General features: G+C 47.1%; 1 protein-coding gene across 10 annotated transcripts in view; it reads left to right on the forward strand.

Annotated features, from left to right (window-relative positions):
• Positions 1 to 17,497, forward strand: part of Cdk5rap2 (CDK5 regulatory subunit associated protein 2) — a 185,376-nt gene extending 167,879 nt beyond the window's left edge. For 4 of the 10 annotated variants that reach the window (XM_063259938.1, XM_063259918.1, XM_063259928.1 and 1 more), the window contains 6 exons: positions 1,002 to 1,079; positions 2,044 to 2,294; positions 4,642 to 4,785; positions 12,368 to 12,494; positions 16,690 to 16,736; positions 17,411 to 17,497. In XM_063259938.1, the coding sequence (XP_063116008.1) occupies positions 1,002 to 1,079; positions 2,044 to 2,294; positions 4,642 to 4,785; positions 12,368 to 12,494; positions 16,690 to 16,736; positions 17,411 to 17,482 (719 nt within the window). In that variant the 3' untranslated portion in view covers positions 17,483 to 17,497. Of the gene's footprint in view, positions 1 to 1,001; positions 1,080 to 1,650; positions 1,813 to 2,043; positions 2,295 to 4,641; positions 4,786 to 12,367; positions 12,495 to 16,689; positions 16,737 to 17,405 lie in introns of those variants that run through there. The other 6 variants (XM_063259924.1, XM_063259952.1, XM_063259953.1 and 3 more) reach the window with 4 other exon arrangements.
• Positions 17,498 to 18,837: the final 1,340 nt, after the last annotated feature.

Raw genomic sequence — 18,837 nt, forward strand, 5'->3', positions numbered from 1 at the left:
ACGTCTTGTCGCCTTGGCTTCAGGAGCCCCAGCACACCCTTGGCAGGCACTGGGTACTGCCAGCCTGGCACTGAGTACTGTCAGCCTGTCCCTGAGAGAGACAAGGATGGGAGCTTGGGTAGAGAATCTTAAGACCTGGGTGCTGTTCTTGTTCGCCACAGATGTGCTCACAGTTAGGCTGGTAGACCGCTTCCTGTCTCTACCTCTTGGGCACCCTCTCTGAAATCTGAATTACAATGTCATATTGCCCATTGCGTTATTGAGAATTCAGTAGTTTTTCAGATAGGAATGTGCTTTCCAAGGTTGGAACCTTGCACAGGTCAACTAGACTGTGCTTAATTGATTTTATCTCCGTAAGGTGTTTGATTGCATCTCCTAGATCCTGCTGCGGGTCAGTTTCCTGTCTTGCTCAGGTGACTACAGCAGTCCCCACACTCATTCTTCTGGTCCAAACACAGATCCCAGCAAATGTAATGCCTCAGTGGGTCCCACAGTTCTTGTGATTCTCTTTTTGTTGTTGTGTTTTGTGATTCTGTGTCTTTCCCTGGTACCTGTGCTTTGGCCAGAGGAGCTGCTTTCTTCCTGAGTGATAGTCCACAGCTCTGTGCCCTTGCACTTCGTCCTTTCTCTGCCTGGCATTGCTTACCCTGCTCCTCATGGGTCATTCACAAACAGTACTTCAGGAAGCTGCATCAGAACCAGAAGCTCTCTCACCTGATGAGGCCAAGAGTCTACATCTTCTGCCCTTCCCCGTTTACCTGTCTGGTGAGAGAGTTCTTCCAGGGAGGGCACTGGGCTTGTCATTCCGCCTCTGGTGTATTGCACAGGGCCTGGCGGGACTGGTGCATGTGACAGGGAAGATTTGAATCAATGCTTGTGTTTCTGAATAAATGAATGTATGTATGTGTGTGAGACTCTTTACTGTAGCCTCATTCTTTTTTTTCTGTCTAATGATAGTGAAACTAACAGCTTGTTTCCTTCTCTTGCTTTGCATCTTGTAGATGGTGACAAATATTCCATGGCAAATGACAATTTGTTTGATCTGTTTGATTCTCCCCAAACACTAACACCAAATTCAGGTACAGAACTGAAGCCTGGGTATCTGTCGCAGTGTTAGTTATGGCAGTAGAACTTTTTAAATGGAGGCAAAAGGGTTTCCTGGTCCCACCTAAATATTTGGCAGGGATTTTGGACCCAGAGACTCAGCATTTCCAGCAGTAGTCTCCTCCTTTAAGGCAGCTAATCCTTCTCTAGGTGTTCCCAAACTCAGCATTTTCATTTGGTTTCTGTTGCCTCTAAGTGTGGTCATCTTTATATGGCTTTCAAGGCCCTGCAGGGTGCAGCTGCAGTGGGCTTGCTCAGCCTTCTCTGCCCTGGGTAGACACAGGTGGGTCACCATCCTGCAGACAGGCTGTGCTTTCCTCTCGCCATGATTTTCAGTGCTGCCAGTGAAAACCCTGCTACTCAACACTCATCCTGATTGCAGACTGCTCTGTGAAAAGGGTTTCTTGCTGTCCCAGTCAGAATTAGTTATCCAAACTTCAATGGGTCCAAAGACAAATGGTAACAGGCTTTTACCTCTGCCTAGGGTTATTCTGACTCTCTGTTTAGTCCAGCTGACTTGTTGATACTTCTGGGATCCTTCCACAGCCTTTTTCTCCCTTCTTGGGGGACCGTTCTCTCTGGGATATGATGATTTCCACTGTGCATGTCTCCTGCAGTGTCAGTTTCCGATTAGACCCTGGGCTCCTGTGGTGTGGACCAGCTTGACTCATCTCATGCACCTGGGGTCTTCTGCAGAGTAAGAGGGTGGTAAGCATTGGATAAATGGGCTTGAGGCTTTGTTCTCCTACAAGATGAATAATCAGCCTGACACGGGGTGTGATACACTGAGACCCAGGAGCCAGGCTCTTCCCCTCTGGGCTTGTGCTGGGTAGCACATAGGCCTCCCTTGAGCCTCTTTGCTGGCTTCAATATTGCAAGCTCTGTGAACACAGGGTACTGCTTCTGAGTTGATCTGATGTTTTGCCTCTTGTTTTGCAGCTTCAGAAATTCCACCCCTCTCTGGAAATGACGTGGACTCCCTCTCCTGTGATAGTAGCATCTCTGCAACCACCACCTCATGCATGCCCCGCTTGGTTACTGGCCACAGCAAGAGTGGCCGCCATGTCCTAGGCCTGTTTGAGGACTATGATGCCCTATGGAAACAGATCTGCCAGGGCCAGAGGCTCCTTGCTGAGATTGACATTCAAACCCACGAGGCTCCCAGCCCAAGTCAGGAGCTGGGGACAAAGGTAATTTGACCATGAAAGCCTGGAAGAGAGATGCTTTATAGGGGCAGTAAGTGGTTGGGGCAGGGGAGGTTGGTTGGGAGACAAATGGTACATTTGTCCTCAGTAAAGCTTCAAAAAAGCCAGGTGTGGTGGCGCACACCATCAGCACTTAGGAGGCTGAGACAGAAGAATCTTTGCAAGTTTGAGACCAGCCTGGACTACAAAGTAAGTTCAAGGTCAGCTTGAACTGCATAGTGAGATCCTGTCTTGAAAAGAAACCTCCCCCTAAAAAAAGAAAAAAGAAAAAACAAGCAAGTTTCAACTTCAAAAGAGGGACCAGTAATGTAGCCCAGAATAATTCAGAGGTCAGTTCGAGTACAAGGAGATGTTTGTTGTTGGTAGTGGGAGAACAGCTCGGTGAGGTTTGTGCCGTGTTACTGTAGCTACTCCACGGAGATCCACTGTAGTACTTCTGTGAGCGCCTCTGTTGCTCTAGTCTCTCATCTGCCCTCCTGTCTGTTGGTCCTTTTATGTGTCTAGCCATCCATCTATCCAGTCCACCTGTCCGCTGCCCAGCCAAGTTGTGTGCTCATATGCTTTGGCTGTTGTGAAGAAGTCAGAGGCCTGGATTCTCACGAAGCGTATCCCACCATACGGTGCCACTTTGCAGCACAGCACACATGCCGTAGCACACTGTACCATGCCTTCCTGTGCCACACCCCACCATGCCATCCTGTACCATACCACTCACACTGCTCACGTCTACCCGTATCATGCTGTGATTTCCATAGATGACTTGTGATTGGCTTGCTTTTGGGAAATACCCTACCTCACCTCATGTTCCATGGTGGCTCCGTCTCTTCTAACAGAGGAGCTCTTTGTATGGTTTTTACTGCTTGCTCAGAACAAGCTGATGAACTGGATGATCTGTTCTCACTTAGAGATGCTAGGGCGTGACTTGGAGCTTTGCATGGGAACTTGGTTCTCTGCCCTCTGCGGCTCTCTCTGTATGCTGTGACACTGCTGCCACACGCAGTCAGGCTTGGGCCATATCCACTGCTGACCCAGATCTTTGGCTTCCATGAGTCACAGGTTGTGGTCTTTTGCAGGTCTTTTTACTGAGAATGCTTGAGACCCCTACTTTCTGATACATGTTTTGGCTTTTGGTTTTGTTTTACTATTGTAAAAGGAAATTTTGCATTTTATATCCCATCAGATAATAAGCTTCAAGGAAGCAGGGGTAGTGTCTCTTCTGCTCAGTGTTGTATAGCTACTACCTATAGACCCTAGGAGCAGGTGCTTGGTAAATATTTGTTAAGTTAATAAATACTAGTAAGATCTTGTTCTTTTTTTGGTCAAAATCTTTATTATATGAAAGCTAGACATTGTATAAAAGTTTAAAAATACAATGTATTAAAATACCTCTTAGGGGCCAGCACTTAAAATTTTGATGTATATATATATATTAAGGAATTCATAAACTTTACCAAACATACTCAGAAATATACTACTTTCATTTATTTGAACTCACAAGCGTTAGTACTTTCATTCAGTGTGTTTGTAGCACTTTTTCACTCGCTGCTAATAACCTGACTTGTAAACGTACCATTACTCACACTTCCACAGTTTGTTGGAGGTAGGAACTGTAATAAACCTCCCTATTCATAAATCTGTGATCATATTTTCGATTAGGTGTGAAGTGGAATTACTGGTTCAAAGGTTGTGAACTCTTTCAGCTCTTGTCACATTACTTTCCAAAAAGATTATGTCTCTGTCCATGAGCAATTATCTCACTGCACCTTAGTCTTGAGTATTTTTATTTATGATTTTATGTCAGTTGGATACCTAGAAAGGATGTGTGATTCTATATTTATTTCTTGGGAAGATAAATGCTCTTTTAATTTCCTCTTTCTTCTTCGATACTTCCCCTTCTCTGAGGCCAGCCTGTTTTCTAATGACCTTTCTGCCCCCACTGTGAGTTTGCTGCTAGCAGAGATGGGAGGGAGCCTTCACAAGGCCCGACATCATGTGACAAAAGCATTTCTACTGTTGCCCTTGCTGTTGCTATCATTGGCTCTGGAGGGGCTCCGTGGGCTGTGGTGTGGTGCGAAGGGCTCTAGCGTGGGTCCTTGGAGTAGCAGTAATAAGAGTTAAGGCTGGTGATTATTAATGACGGTTGTTAATTCATCTAAACTCACCACCAAAATTCCCTCACACTCTATAGTTCACCAATCTTTCAGAGCAACTAATTGGTGTGGTATGGCACCAGGTTCTGGTCAGCATAGGAAACACAAGCCCTACCTCTGTGAGACCTTGCTTGTCCAGAATCTCTTTCAAGAATTCATCCAGTGGCTTCTTTTCCTGGCAGGGTCCGGAGTCGGCGTCTCTGAGCAAGTTTGTCTCCAGCTTGAGCATGGCCAGGCAGATCCTGGAAGAGGCCTCAAGGTCCATGAAGTTGCTCTGGAGAGCCTCCCTCCCAACAGAGGGCCAGTGCCCGTTCCGTTGTGGCCAGGTAGGTAGTGACACTTTGTTCAGTGGTACAAGGGTGCCCCTGGGCCTATGTCATGTTCCCCTCTGTGCCCAGCCCAGGCTTGCCCACAGCTGCCTTTAATGCGGGTGTGTGTCAGAGGGAGGGGAAGGCATGAAGTTTGTTATGACTCTGTTGTGTTCTTATCGAACCCCCAGCACCCCGAGAGCTCACCTTGCAGCCCTGGCATGCATGCCCCACTCCTGGTGCACTTGAGTGAGTCGGGTTCTGTCTGCACACCCAGGGACCCTGAGGCTTGAATTGAGGTACCTGGTCAGGGTTGTGAGCTGCCTGGAAAGCATAAGCTTGTGAACTCGGAGTGTGTGCTTTCACTTTACAAGCTTTAAGGTCTGCTTGCCCTCATGGGCCAGCTCCTGCTGTCTACTCACAGTCTCTGGCACTTCAGATGTCTTTGCCTGGACCCTCTGACCCCTGTCGATAGCTTTCATTGGGTTTTAGGGAGCCATGTTCCTGTCTATTTAAACTACTTAGGAGTGATGGGTTCAGTGTAAGAGCCAGGCAGGCAGAGTCCTGCCTCAGCTTCCCATCTGTGGGATCCCCATGTGTGTTGTGACAAGATGCACAACCAGGCTGGCTAATCACGGAGCTCCCTGCTAGAGCAGTGTGCAGGTGTAGGAAATTAGAATTCTCGGCTTGGTAGCCTGATGTCCTCCTTTATTCATCTCTCATATAAATGCTGACCAAAACCCAATGGGATGGCAGAAGGGAAGTGTGAGTTCTGAGTCATTACTCCATTTAGTTGCACCCCTTCTGACATCTCTCCGAGAGGCAGCCCCCTGTGCTCTGCATGTTCTCGTGAGGAGCCTATCTTGAGCTTCCTTCGTGGGATCTTGGGGAGCAGTTTGGGTACACCAAGCTTAGTTCCTGACTTCTTTGTGCAGGAAAATCATTTTTAGCTGATGGAGGCATTGAGTGGAATTCTGTGTAAACAGATGAGTGAATAATTTCTTTTCATTCTCCCATACTCTAGTACCTGCCTCATGTGATGTTTCAGTTAACATGTTTATATTCAGTGTTCAGTCCTCGCTGCAGTGTTTCTGTCTTTATCCCACAGTATGCCTGGAACCTTTGGCCTGTTGTAAAGTACATGTAAACCAGACTTTGTGGCCTGGTGTGAAGTTTGTGGAAAGCAAATGTCCAAGTTTTCAGCAGCAACCCCCATTGGCTTTTAATTAGTTGCCATTTATTACCAGTATTACTAAATTTCCTTTTAATGTCTCATACCATGCAGTCCAGAGGACTGCTTAGAAAGTATCCATCATGTGCATGTTTATCTAAGAAAGTGGTGTAGATTGGTACAAATGTAGATACATACTTGCATAGAATACATGCATACTTTTAAATAGAGGGTAATAAAAATACAGGCTGTGTACCTGGATGTGAAAGAAAAGATTGGAGGGGAAGGAATAAAAGCTAAATTTCTCCAAATAGACTTCATTTTGTGGGTTTATTTTGAAACTGTATAAATGTTTTACATAACGCATGTTTTACAAAACACATCAAAATAGAATGAAAAGCCATTTCCAAATATTTATAATAAGAGTAACAGAATCTGAAGGGCCATAGCCTTACTGTATGTGACCTTGCAGGAACAGCCACATAAGGTGGCCACAGAGAGATGAGTGGACTGTACATCCCTGGTAGAAACTCTCCAAAGTAAAAGGAATCACCAAAAAGTGTTTTGAACTGCTTTCAGTGGTTATGTTTTCCAGTGATAATATTGGTATTGATATTCTGAAACTATTATATTTCTATTATAAGATTAATAACTTTATTAGGGACCAAGATCTTTACTGTTAGAGACTAGAGATATTAATATAAAATCAAAGAAATGAAAGCCATGTAATCTTAAACTTGAATTGTAAACATCACTATGGAATTTGTGATGTATTTTTGATTTTAAAAAATTTACTGATTCATTCCATGTAAAAGGCTGAAGAAATAAATTTTGACCCAGTATCAGTGAGGACCACTAATGACCAAGTTGTGCTTTTCAAGTGCCTCCTCCCTCTAAAAGGGGCTAGACATGGCTGGAGAAATGGCTTGACGCTAGATCTGGACAGGAAATGTGTAATTTTGAGTTCAGAACCTATTTTCTCTTGGTAAGAATGGAAAAAGGCAAGGTGGAGATGGAGCCTGTAAGATTTACAGTGGTTCTCAAAGTATGAGCTCTGAAAATTGCCACCTAGAACTTGTCGCAATGCTAGAACTCGCCCCAGACCAACTGAATCAGCCCTTCTAGGAGTGGCCCTTGCAGCTTATATTTACAGTCCTTCTCTGGGGCATCGAGACCCACTGGACCAGAAGAAATTTAAGAGATAATAAATGTAAAATGTGAAGCTTATTTGGATCCTGTGACTCAAACCAATTGTTTTAAAACATTAATATTATGAAAAAATCAGAGGAATATGTCCACTGACTCCATATTTGGTGATATAGATTGTGTATTCACTATTTGAAATGCTTGCACCAAGCAAACGGTTTTATGTTGTTGTTTTTTTTTTTTTTCAGAGTTTAAGCATAGGTTGAGCATCTCTAACCTACAAGTCCAGAATCAAAAATTCATTGGCTCAAAAAGTTTAGGATTTTAGAGCATTTGAATTTTAGACTTTCAGTTTAGGGATGCTCTACCGGAATTGAGGAATTCTTTCATTTTTAAAGATATGCTAATGATGTTTTGGGGCTTTTAAAAAACACTCTTTTTGTTTCTCTGGAGATACATGCTAAAGTATTTTATGGATTAAAAAAAAACAGGATTAACTTCTAAATTGGTTTCAAAATTATCTCAGAGGCTGAGCAGTGGTGTGGATCAAAATAGTTTGAAGTGACCGTTGCTAAGGCTGGATGGGTGCCAAGGGGTCATTATCTGTTTACTTCTATTGTTATAAATGTTTGAAATGTTTGTCTTAAACAGGCAGAAAGACCTACCCAAAAGTCAGGCTGAACTCTGGTGGCGGGGGGCGAGGCTGGAGGCTCTGAGCTCAGTGCCAAGTCCTTGGTAAGGGTGGTTCGGGTGAGTGCTGGTCGGCTGCCTGGGACCCTGCTTCACTCAGCGTCTCATTTGCCCGTGTTGCAGCTCAGGAAGTTAGGTGTTTTTCTTTTTAATTAACAAATGGGAATGACATTTGAACTATCCTTATGCCTTTTGTGGTATTTTTAATTTTTTTATAATACAGTGTTCTTTTTATTACAAATGTGGAGCTAAAACTCTAGGGAGTTAAAAGGCCCAGCGAGCATGTGCTGGAGCTGTGCCCTGGAGCCCTCACTGATTTTTCTGCAGTATCTTTCTGCATAAGTGAAGACTGGAACCCAGTGGAACAGCAGACATACAGTAGTTAGAATTTCTTGTTTCAAGTGCTAGACAGGACATATCCAGGGTGTTAGGAAAATGGCAATGAAAATGAGCCTGCAAGTGGCAAATGATGTCATGGCACCTGCCCTGAGCCAGGCCTGGGTGATCAGAGGGTACTTACTGATGCAGGCAAGTACTTGACCAGTTATTGCAGCCACTGTGACAGTACAGTGATGGGGAGAAGGGAAGGCAGGTAAGTCCTGGAGTGGGTCAGAGCTGAGCTGACTGTAGAAAAGTGGATGGGAGTTGGCGAGGCAGGTGTACAGTGATCATTCCCCCACCCCAGCTCCATCTCCTGCACGAAAGCCTCACATTACTGCAGTGTGATAGATGGGTCAGAGACTGCCGTTCCAGTGTCACAGATTTTGTAATTAAGGCTGAATGTGGAGTGACTTTGTCCTGGAGTGTTAGCCAGTGGAGCCATGACCAGAACCCAAGTCTTTGTAGACTCATAGCTTGCAGAAGAAAAATCAAAGCAAATCTAATGTTTAAATTAGGATCTTTTTTGGAAGAACCATTAGAACTCCTTGTACCTGGCATGATTGGTTAATCTTAAAAGTAGATTAAGGCAGGGAATCGAAAAATGATACATACCTTAAACACTTCAGTTTAAATTAAAACTGATAAATGTACATTCATTTGCCATTCTTTTGATGTGGGGCCAGGCCTTTTCTTTGAATATGGGTCTGCAATTGGAGTTCCACATCTGCTTTCTTTTATAAGCCACATTCATAATGTATGTCTGTCACTTCTAATTTCTGTTTCTTTAAGATGAAGAAACATCTTAGACACTCACAAAGCAATCTGAATATAGAATTCCTGTAATCTGTGTTCCTCCCACATCTTTTATAGTTGTCTCACCCACACCTAATTTGCCAGAAATGTTTTTCAGTGACTGATTTTTATCCAGTCTTCCCTAAAGTATATATTACTTTTCATCCAGCTAGTTCTCTGCCCATATATGTAGTTCATAGTTTTACTTAGTATTCAATTAAATTCTTTAATTTGATTGTAAGTACAATGGCCATGAACAAGTTTGGGAACAAACTAAAGGGACTCTCCATAAAGTTACAACATGACGTCTCTTGGAGCAGAGGTATTTCACTAGAGTAGCTGGTGACAGGGTGTTTTGCTGAGAGAAAGAGGGTATCCTCTGCCTTGGGGCTGGATAAGGGAGTCTCTGCTGTGTGTGCATTTCATTTCAGAGAACTGGAGGGGTGAAATGCTTCCCATCCCCACTTCATTCTGAAATATTAAAATAGATCCATCTCATGGATCATACTCTTTTTTTCTAAAAAAATACTTTAATGTTTTCTTTGTAAGACTTAAACTTTGCTCCTTGCTATATACCCCCAAAGAGTTAAACCCAGCATACTATAGAACAGTAGTCCCCAGCCTGCTTGGCACCAGGGACCATTTCTGTGGTAGGGGTTAGATTTCTTTTTAAAATTAGTATATGTTTGTGATACATAGTGATTACATTTTTTTGTGCTAGCACTACTGCCTCAACTCTGCTTCACATCAGCAGGTACTAGATTCTCCTAAGGAGCATGCAACCTAGATCCCTTGAGTGTGCAATTGACTGTAGGGCTCCTGCTCCTCTGAGAATTTAATGGTGCTGCTGATGTGATGGGAGGCAGAGCTCAGGCAGTAATGCAAGGATGGAGAGTGGCTGTTAATACAGATCAAACTTTGCTCACTTGTCCACATTTATCTCTTTTTGTGTAGTCTGGTTCCTAATAGGCTGTGAACTGACCCATGGCCCAGATCCTGGGGACACCTGCTATTGAGATCGCTTCATACCTATGTTTATTGTGGCATAGTTCATCAATATCTGATCTATGGAATCAACCCAAGTGCCTGTCAATGAATGGATAAGAAAATGTAGTAGAGCTTTATTTATTGCTATCAAAAATGATGATAGTATAATACAAATTGAATATTATCGGTAAAGAACAAAATTATGTCATTTGTAGGAAAATGGATAGAACTTGAGATTATTTTGTTAAGCAAAATAAGCTAGACTCAGAAAGAAAATCTCATGTTTTCTTGCATGTAGAATCTAGCAAACAAAATTAAAGCATTACTATAGATGCACAGCCTGAAGAAGAACAGGTTTCATTTAGCTCACATTTTCAGGAGATTTGTTACGTGGCTTGCAGACTCCAAGGCAGAGACATCGCAGCCGAACAGTAGGGTGGAGCAAAGCTGCTCAGTTCCTTACACTCGGGAAGCAGAACAGGGGAACAGCGCCAAGAGTAAAGGGTGAAGACCCCTATGTAGTGATAATGCCACACCTCCATGACTCAGCCCCACACACCCAGGAGCGTGCTTTAGTAATCCTTTAGGCATTTCTTAACTCTGTGAAGTGGGTACTTCAGGGTTAACTGTCACAATCCACCTCTTGTACATTTCACACCCAAACACATCTGTTTAAACCATAATTAATCTCCAAATAAAAATAATAATAAATTCATAATGCCACTAATGTAATACAGCTTTCCTGAGTATATCCAGAAATGGGATAATCTCTTCTCCAAATTCTCAACAGTTCCAGCATTTTCCAGAAGTCCAAACATAAGCCTTTTTTGAGTCTCAAGGAAAATTCTTAGCTCTGAACCTATATTTTTAAAAAAGTTACATAATCCCAACATCCAAAGTAAATATTCCCATTCTAAGTGGGAGAATAGAGGATAGAAAAGAATCAGATCAAAGCAAGCCTGGAACCTAGCAGGGCAAGCGTTAAGCCCTGTGGCTTCATGCCTGGCTTCTGAGAGCTGGCAGCCCCACCCTGTGCCCTGCTGTTTGCAGCCCGCGTGTCCTCCCCCGGGCTGGCTGCACACACTGCTTGCAGTTTTCCTCAGCAGACTTACTATACTCCTGACATCTCCAATTTTCTAGGGTCCCCGCTTCATCCTTGGCTTCACTCTCACAGCTTCCTCTTTGGGGTTCTTTGCCTGGTCCCCTATGCCTTCCTTTGAAATCTGAGGGGAAGTTCCCCAACTCCCCACTGTTACATTCTGGGTGCTGGTAAAACTAGCATCATGAAGATGACACCAAGGTCTGCTGCGGTAGAAGCAGTAACCAGTTTCTTTTGGGCCATGGCTGCATCTCATTTCCCAGGACAAAGGGCTCTTCATTCTGTACCCCAGCAGGGGATCAGATACTCAAGGCCAAGGCTCCTTAGAATGTGAGTTGACAGATAAGAGGGACCATATATAATATCCAAGGCCACACCTCCATGATCCACCCATACATCCAGGACCATGCTTTACCATTCTGCTAGACATTGTCCAGTGATGACATATCAGGATTAATAGTCACAACCTCAAGCAATTTGAAATCAGATCTTTTGGAGATAGTGCTATACATGTTTGCCATCTCAGTAAACACAATGGATATAGATATGTTTATATATAGGAATCAGGAATGCCATAGATATAGTATGCAGTCTGTGTTCTGGGATCTTTTTGTCATTATAATCATCTTTTGATAATAATAAGTAAAGCTCCAAACATCATTTTTAATAGTGGCAAAATTATTCCTTTCTTTTTAGGTACCATTACTTATTGAGATTTGTATTAAACAAATCAGGTTGCATATTTTTTCCTACCACTGACAATGCCAAGGTTAACATCGTGGACACAGGCATTTTCCTGTGCTCTTGTTGTTACCAGGTACCAAGGTGTAGGATCACTGAGTCACGGGCCCAGGTGCTTTTACATTTTGGTGGAGCTGCCAGGCATGTTGGCTAGGCCATGCTAGTTTAGTCCCACCAGTGCTTAACAAACTGCTTTCTCCTCACCCCACTGGATTTTATCCAGTTTGGTCAATCTGAAGGGCAGAAAAAGGCTTCCAGTTTTTATTAAAATATCTCTGCTTGGGCTGGCAGCACAAGGTCCTGGGTTTGATTTCTGGTAGCTCCCCCAAATATCTTTGCTAGTGAGATTGGATGTCTTTTGACATGACTTTGTGGTTCTTCCTGTGTGATTTGTGATCGATTGACTGATTGTGGTACTGGAGATTGAACCAAGGGCTTTTGCACTGAGCAGCACCCTCTGCCCTTCATTACTTATTTTGTGACAGGGTTTCCTAAGTCACTAAGTTGCCCGGACAGGGTTCAAATTTGCTGTGTTCTACCTCATGTTTTATGTTCTTAGTTCACTTTTTAATCCCCCTCCCCTTTTTTTTTAGATAGGAGAAATGAAAGCAGAGATCACTAAACTACATAAAAAACTGTTTGAACAAGAGAAGAAGTTGGAAAACACTGTGAAGCTTTTGCAGCAGAGCAAGCACCAGGAAAAAGTCATCTTTGACCAGTGTAAGTAGGTGCCTGGGAGGTGTCTGCTGCGTCTGCTGCTTCTCGCCTCTGGGGGCTGAAGGGCCGGCCCTTACTTACCCTCTGGGTTCAGAGCCTTGGTGATCACGCATCCTGTTTGTGGGTTTCTTTTCGTATCTCATCCTTTCTGCACGGCACAGGCCTGTCTTCTCTGACTATACCCAGAGGAACAGCTCATTGCCACAGACCGTCCTCTTGCTGGGGGAGAGGTGTGTGCTTCACAGGAGCACAAAGTGGGAGTGGCGTGGTTGTCACTCTGGTCTGGGAGGTGAGCGTCCTGGGTGAGTCTGAAAGGAGGAGTAGGTGTTGTCAGGCCGGGAAAGGCAGGGTTAGAGACAGGAAATTGAGTTTTGTCCCTGGGACTGTAGTAAAGTGGAAGTTGCCTGTGGGCAGCTGAGAGGGTGGGGCAGGGGCCAGGGACTGGGGACTGTGTTACAAAAGGCCTCCTGTGGCTGGCTCAGGTGGCTCTTAACTAGACTCGGGGATCCACCTGTCACATCTGTGTGTGATAAAGGCTCACCATGGCTGTTCCACCATTGAGTAGGAAGCACAGGCAGAGGCCATGGCATCCAAATCGATGTGGCTTCCGGGAATCCAGAAGGCAGATGCAGAAGCTCACAGTTGGAGAAGCTAAGCCCTCTGTGAGGTCAGGCCTAGCTCTGGTCTGCTGCTTCAGAGTGTGTGTGTGGGAGCAGGCCCTCAGCGCCCCCAGCCTCTGTGTTCAGTGCCGCTAGGCTCATCGCCCTTCCTGCCCCATCTGCGTTGCAGTCTGTCCTGGGAGACCCACTGACTGGGGCACTGCTTCTCTGAGGTGCCAGCAGCCTTGTGCTGCTCTTTTTTTCCAACTTCAGAAGTCTGGAGTATTTCTTAGAGATGCAGGAAATCACTCACTGCAAAGTAAGGTCTTCTCCTTAGTGAACCCCTCCCCAGGAATCTTCTGAAAACAGACCTCTGAGACTGGCTGAGTTTGAACTGTTAGCGAGAGAAACTGAGTCATGAACAGGCCTGGACACCTGTCCTGCACCCCATGCCAGGCCTGAGGACAGAGATGAGTGAGGAGCCTGGGCTTTACTGAGGATTATCAAGGCACAAAGATTTGCTATAGGGTTAAGTACATCCTGGGAAGCCTAAGAGGGATTCCAGGTTCTGCTTAAGGCTCTGGCTCAAGACTGATTGGGTCTTGAAGGCTAGGTAGGAGTCATTCAGATAGCAGAGGGGCAGGAAGCGATCCTGCAGAGGAAAACCTTGTGGCTTCCCACTTTGGAAGCACCAGAGTGGTGAGTATTCTCGGCATGCTTAGGCCATGCCAGGGACCAGGTTACCTGGAGCCTGTGGGCTGGACTTGAGCAGCAGCAAGGACATGTGTGGCTCATCTGTGTGTTAGGGGTCCGTGACTGAGCATGAAGGCCAACAAGAGACCTGTGGCCTGGGACTGGGACAGTCCTGCAGGCAGGCAGCCAGAAGGGCCAGGCAGGCAGAGGGGGAGAGGACGATTTCAAAGGATGGCGAGGAGGTCCTCTCAGTATGGAGGGGTAGATGTCATGGTCTTCTGACGAGGAGTTCATGTCACTTGAGAGAAGAGGAAGATGGGGGATGGGGCCAGTGCCCACTGTGGTTGGCTGAGGTAGCCTTGGGGCACTTGGGTGAGACAGGGCAACAGGAGGGAAGTGATGCTTTATAGAGCTCCTGGTCCTGGAAAGCAGACCTTGCTTCTGCTCAGCAGCCCAGCCCAAGCAGCCTCAGGGTGTAAAGCTACCAAGAGCCTTGTCTTTGGAAAAGGATGTTGTGGAAGCAGGCACAATTTAGTTCGTGCAGGTCATTACTGTAGCAGAACAGAGGATGGGCCCTTGCGGTGTCCTGCATCCTTGGGTAACGAGGAGTCAGGAATGAACGCAGTTCAGAGCTCTGTTCTCCTGTGTGACCTGGATCAGGTGGCTTTGACTTTGGGCTTCAAGTTCTTCATCTCTAACCAGAGACAGTACTTCTGAAGGACAGAGGCCTGCCACACAGCCTGGGGTCTACTCCAGCTGTGTAGAAAGCACCTCATTTTTTAGCACAGGTCAAGAGCATAGCAGAATTTTGGAAGATAGATGCTAGATCTCTCTGCTTTCTTTCCGTCTGGACAGAAAACTGCATACAGAGATGGTAAATGATTCAAAGTAAGAACCCCCAAGCATCTGGTAGAATTTCCCATCTCTGTCTCCAGGGCCTGACCTGCAGCTGGCTTGACTGAGGGAGACGTGAGAGGCTCTCCCAGGCCTGTCCTCCTCCTGCGTGGGCTCTCCAGCCCCTCTCAGCCTCCCAGGGCGGCTCTGACCCTCACATGACTGAGTGAAGGTGGCATTCCTGTTTCCTCCTTCTCATTCCCCACACAGTGATGGAGATGAGTGAGGGCAGGGATGCTTGGACTGGGCTGACTATCTACCTCTCTCCAGAGTCTATAGAGAGTAGGGAAAGGGGGTCACTAAGGAGGAAATCGTGCTTTGCAATCATTGATTTCCTGTGCCTCTGAGAAAGACCCTAGAAATGCTGGGCCAGGAAGAAAGGGCAACAGTGTCACCCTCTCTGGTGGTGGACCTGGATCCACTGGCTTCACTCCTGCACCTCAGGTCCTCGTTCGCCAAGTGACAGCAGTGACCTGTCCCATGGGGTGGGGGCTTTCAGGGGTATTGGCCTGTGGCCAGGTGGGTGACTCAGGTGGCATCTTCCTTGCAGGCTTCTTCCAAGGAAGGTGGAGCCTTGGATGGAGTTGGGCAGCTCTGGGTGTGAGCCTTCTCTGCACTAGGGCTACTCTCGATTGGAACGTGTTCTTTGCTGTCCTGTCCCTCTATCTCATCGCAGTGGGGACTTCTGTGCTTTAGAACATGAGCGGTGCTGTTGAGATGTAAGGGCCACTTCAGGACCTGGGCCAGGTGACCCTTGGCTCTAACAGTAAATTTTATTCTCTGGGTACATTCGGTACTGTTTCAGGAGTATTTTTAACCTCCTTACTTTGGCACTTAATCTCACTTGCACAATGTTTCCGTTGTTTGAGGCACAGTGTTTGTGCTTCATGCCCACCCTTCTCCACTTGCACACTGTACATCCAGGATAAGCACACTAACTTCCACTCCGCACCCCGAGGTGAGAATGGAGACCCAGAGACACAGGGCTCTTCTGAAGTTCCTTTTGCTCAGTTAAAAACAAAGCCCAGCTGCCCGTCCCTCTTCTCTGGTGTCACAGATTGCAAATACATTTTGTTACCTCCATGTGGAAATTTTTGCAAAAAAAGAAAATGTCTATTTTCAAGGCCACCACAGGGCCTCTGTTCTGAATGATACTGGAGAGCTGGGCTGTGTGTGTTGGGGTGAGTTCTCTTCCTCACGCACCTCTGACCAAAGGCCCCTACTCAGGAAGTGAGCTGAGTTCCTGCCATTGCCACACTTGTCAGAACAGGTTCAAGGTCAGCCCCATCCCCTTGAGCAGTGTCCTTCCTGCCGCTGCTGTATTTGTGTTAAGTCAAGAAGAGGTTGAGGGAGGCAGCAGCCTTTCCTCAGGACTCCCTGGGAGGCAGGTGCTCCTACTGCACTCCCCGAGTTCTGCAGCCTGCACAGCTCCCAGCTTGGGTGTCAGTCAGCAGCATCCCTGCCACCAGCAGCCTACTCCTGTTCCTGCAGGGTGCACCTGGCCTTGGGGAAGCACACTGGACTGAGGCAGGCAGAAGAGACAGAAATGCCCAGGGTTGCTTTCCCCAGGCCCGGAGGAGCTGGCTCTAAGAGCCTCTGGGTCAAACATGGCTCCACACAAGTGTTTGCCTCCCATAGTGCTACTGCGTGCTGACAGGGCAGGCCTGTCTGCTGTCTGTGCCTCACAGAGGTGAGTTTGGGGTCTCTGGGCAGCCACTGGAGATACAGGGCCTTGGTGTTTTGCTCTATGAAGCAGCATAGCCTGCTCTGCCTTCCGTGTCCCTGAGAGGCTATGTCTTAGTGAGGATTTGAGGTGTTTGTGGTCCACCCTTCTGGATAGAGTCTTGGCCATGGGGCACATGATGGCACAGGCAGGGCCCTGAGTGCTTCTGTCTGGCCCTGTGTTCAGGGCTGTCCATGCGACTGACCCTCCTGCTGGGGGCTCTTCCTCCCTGTGCTTGGCTGTCACCTGACCTCGGTGCCTCATCGTTCGCCTTGTGCTTTCTCCACAGTGGTCATCACCCACAAAGTCCTGCGGAAGGCCCGAGGAAACCTGGAGGTAATGGCCCTTTGAGTTTCTGTCCCTTCCAGGTGGGTAGGGGGTTCCAGGGCCAGAATGGCTTCCTTTGAAAGCATTGAAGTTGAAGGCAGAACCAGTGGACATGTCCTTCAAACACAGCTGTGTTTTTCTCCCAGCAGAAGATGAAAAGTTTCATTTTTTAAAATTAATTTTCTTGGCGCTCTTGATACATACAGTGATCACATCCCTCACGGGGAGTTTGTCCCTGTACGTAGTACCTCTGCACTCTTTTTCTCCATTCCCCTCCCCTCCCTTCAACCCTTCTTCCCCTCTCCATTTACAGAGCTTTAATTTCCACTTTTTTCTTCTATTCTCCTCCGCTTTTTTATTCCTTTTCCCTCCTTTGCCTTTCCCCTGCTCCCATTTTATCATGCCTGTCACAGTGGCTGTTCTGATTTTTAGATTTGTGTTTACCAGTGAGAAGCACAGCAAACAGTGGTTGGCACATAGTAGGCATTTGTTAAGTCTTCCCCCAGCGAACAAGCACTCTGTGATCTCATTGTCATTGTGTTTTGCAAACATTTACTGATGAGACTGTATCTTTGAAAACACTCTCAGAATAACATCTTGTCTTTAACTGTCAGGGATCTCACTTCAGAAAGCCTCCACTGACCTAAAATTCTCCTTTCTTTCCCTCATTTTTCCTAGCTCAGGCCCGGGAGGGTCCACCTGGGGGCTTCCAGTCCCAGCAGACCAGGCTCCTGAGGACAACTGCCAGCCAATAAAGCTTATGGCTCCAAGATCACGCTGTGTCTGTTTCCCTTGCGGCTCCTGGCGGTGGACGAAGGACTTAGCCCCAGACATCTGTCCTTCCCTCAGTGTTTCCTCTGGAGTTAGCTCAAGGGCCGTGGGGTTGTCCCCAGGGTTCAGAAGCTCTGGAACGAGCCATTAGGAAGCCCTTGCACTCTGGGTTGCCGTGCTGGGTCTGGGCCAGGAGTAGGGGGCTGAGGCTGTGCTGGTTGGCAGCTTTGCAAGCTCCCCCGGGTTTGCCTTGCTCTTGGCCAGCACCGCAGTTGGATGGGCTCCGTGCAGCCTGGCCCTGGGCACTGAGCCTGTGCCCAGTTGTAGGTGGGGCTAGGTCTTAGCCTTTGCACTGTCCAGTGGTCATAACAGCTGTCCCCGCAGCTGTCTGCACTGTTGCTGATGTACTTGCTGCAGCCCCATCATCGGCTTTCATGCCTGGTTATCCTTCTTCTGTGGTCCAGGCTTCACCATGTCCCTGAGAAGCAAGCAAAGCAGGGCACAGCCCTATTCACAGATGGGTCTCGAGTCTGGTCCTGGGCGTGAAGCACCCCTGAGAGGCAGCAGCAACCTGGGGCTCCCCAGCCACGCTTGGACATGCTGTATCATGTGGCCTGGCTCTCCTGCCTCACAGCCCCAAGCCCATTGCCAGATCTCCAAGAGCAGGTGCCGGCCAGTGGATGGGCCTTGGCTGAGGCACTCACAGATCCTGACTCAGTCTCCCTCTCTGTCCCTGTTCCTTTCATTATTCTGGGGACCTGTGCATCTGTGTGGATGAGCCCTCCATTCGCCTTCCTCTGCATGCTGATACTCTGCCTGTGGCGCAGCCTCCCAGTCTGCTTGCTGCCTCAGTGCCTCTCCTTTGCTTCCTCAGAGAGTCTCATCTCTGGCCGCCTACCCTTTCTCCGGGGCCTAAGCACCTTTCTCGTCTTTGGGCTGGGCTCAGCTCCCACGCCAGCCCTGCAGCAGCCAAATTGCTGAGCAAAATCCTGCACCTGCTCAGGGGCAGCCCATTTCCCCACAGCGATGCTATCCTTGACCCTCCAGCCCACATGTGGCCTCTGGCAGGGTTTACAAGGACCCCCAGTGTGTCCCTCTGGCTCCTTTCTCATCTTGTGTCCTCACACTCCAGCTGGCTTCAGCTAAACTGAATTGTCGCCAGCTCAGACAGGGCCTTGCCATCCTTCCCAGTCTTGGCAGGATGCGCCATCTTAGAAATACTCCCCCTGCCCTTCCTTCTTCTAGCTGTCTTGGAATGGTTCTTCCGAAGTCTCCCCTGCCCTTGGGATGCTGACTCACATGCCCCTGCCATCCGTGCCTGCCACTCCTTGTGTGTGTG

Source organism: Cavia porcellus, unplaced genomic scaffold (genome assembly GCF_034190915.1).
Source record: "Cavia porcellus strain 051 isolate PalLab524CR breed Dunkin Hartley unplaced genomic scaffold, mCavPor4.1 scaffold_1, whole genome shotgun sequence".
In the NCBI taxonomy this organism is placed as follows: domain Eukaryota; kingdom Metazoa; phylum Chordata; class Mammalia; order Rodentia; family Caviidae; genus Cavia; species Cavia porcellus.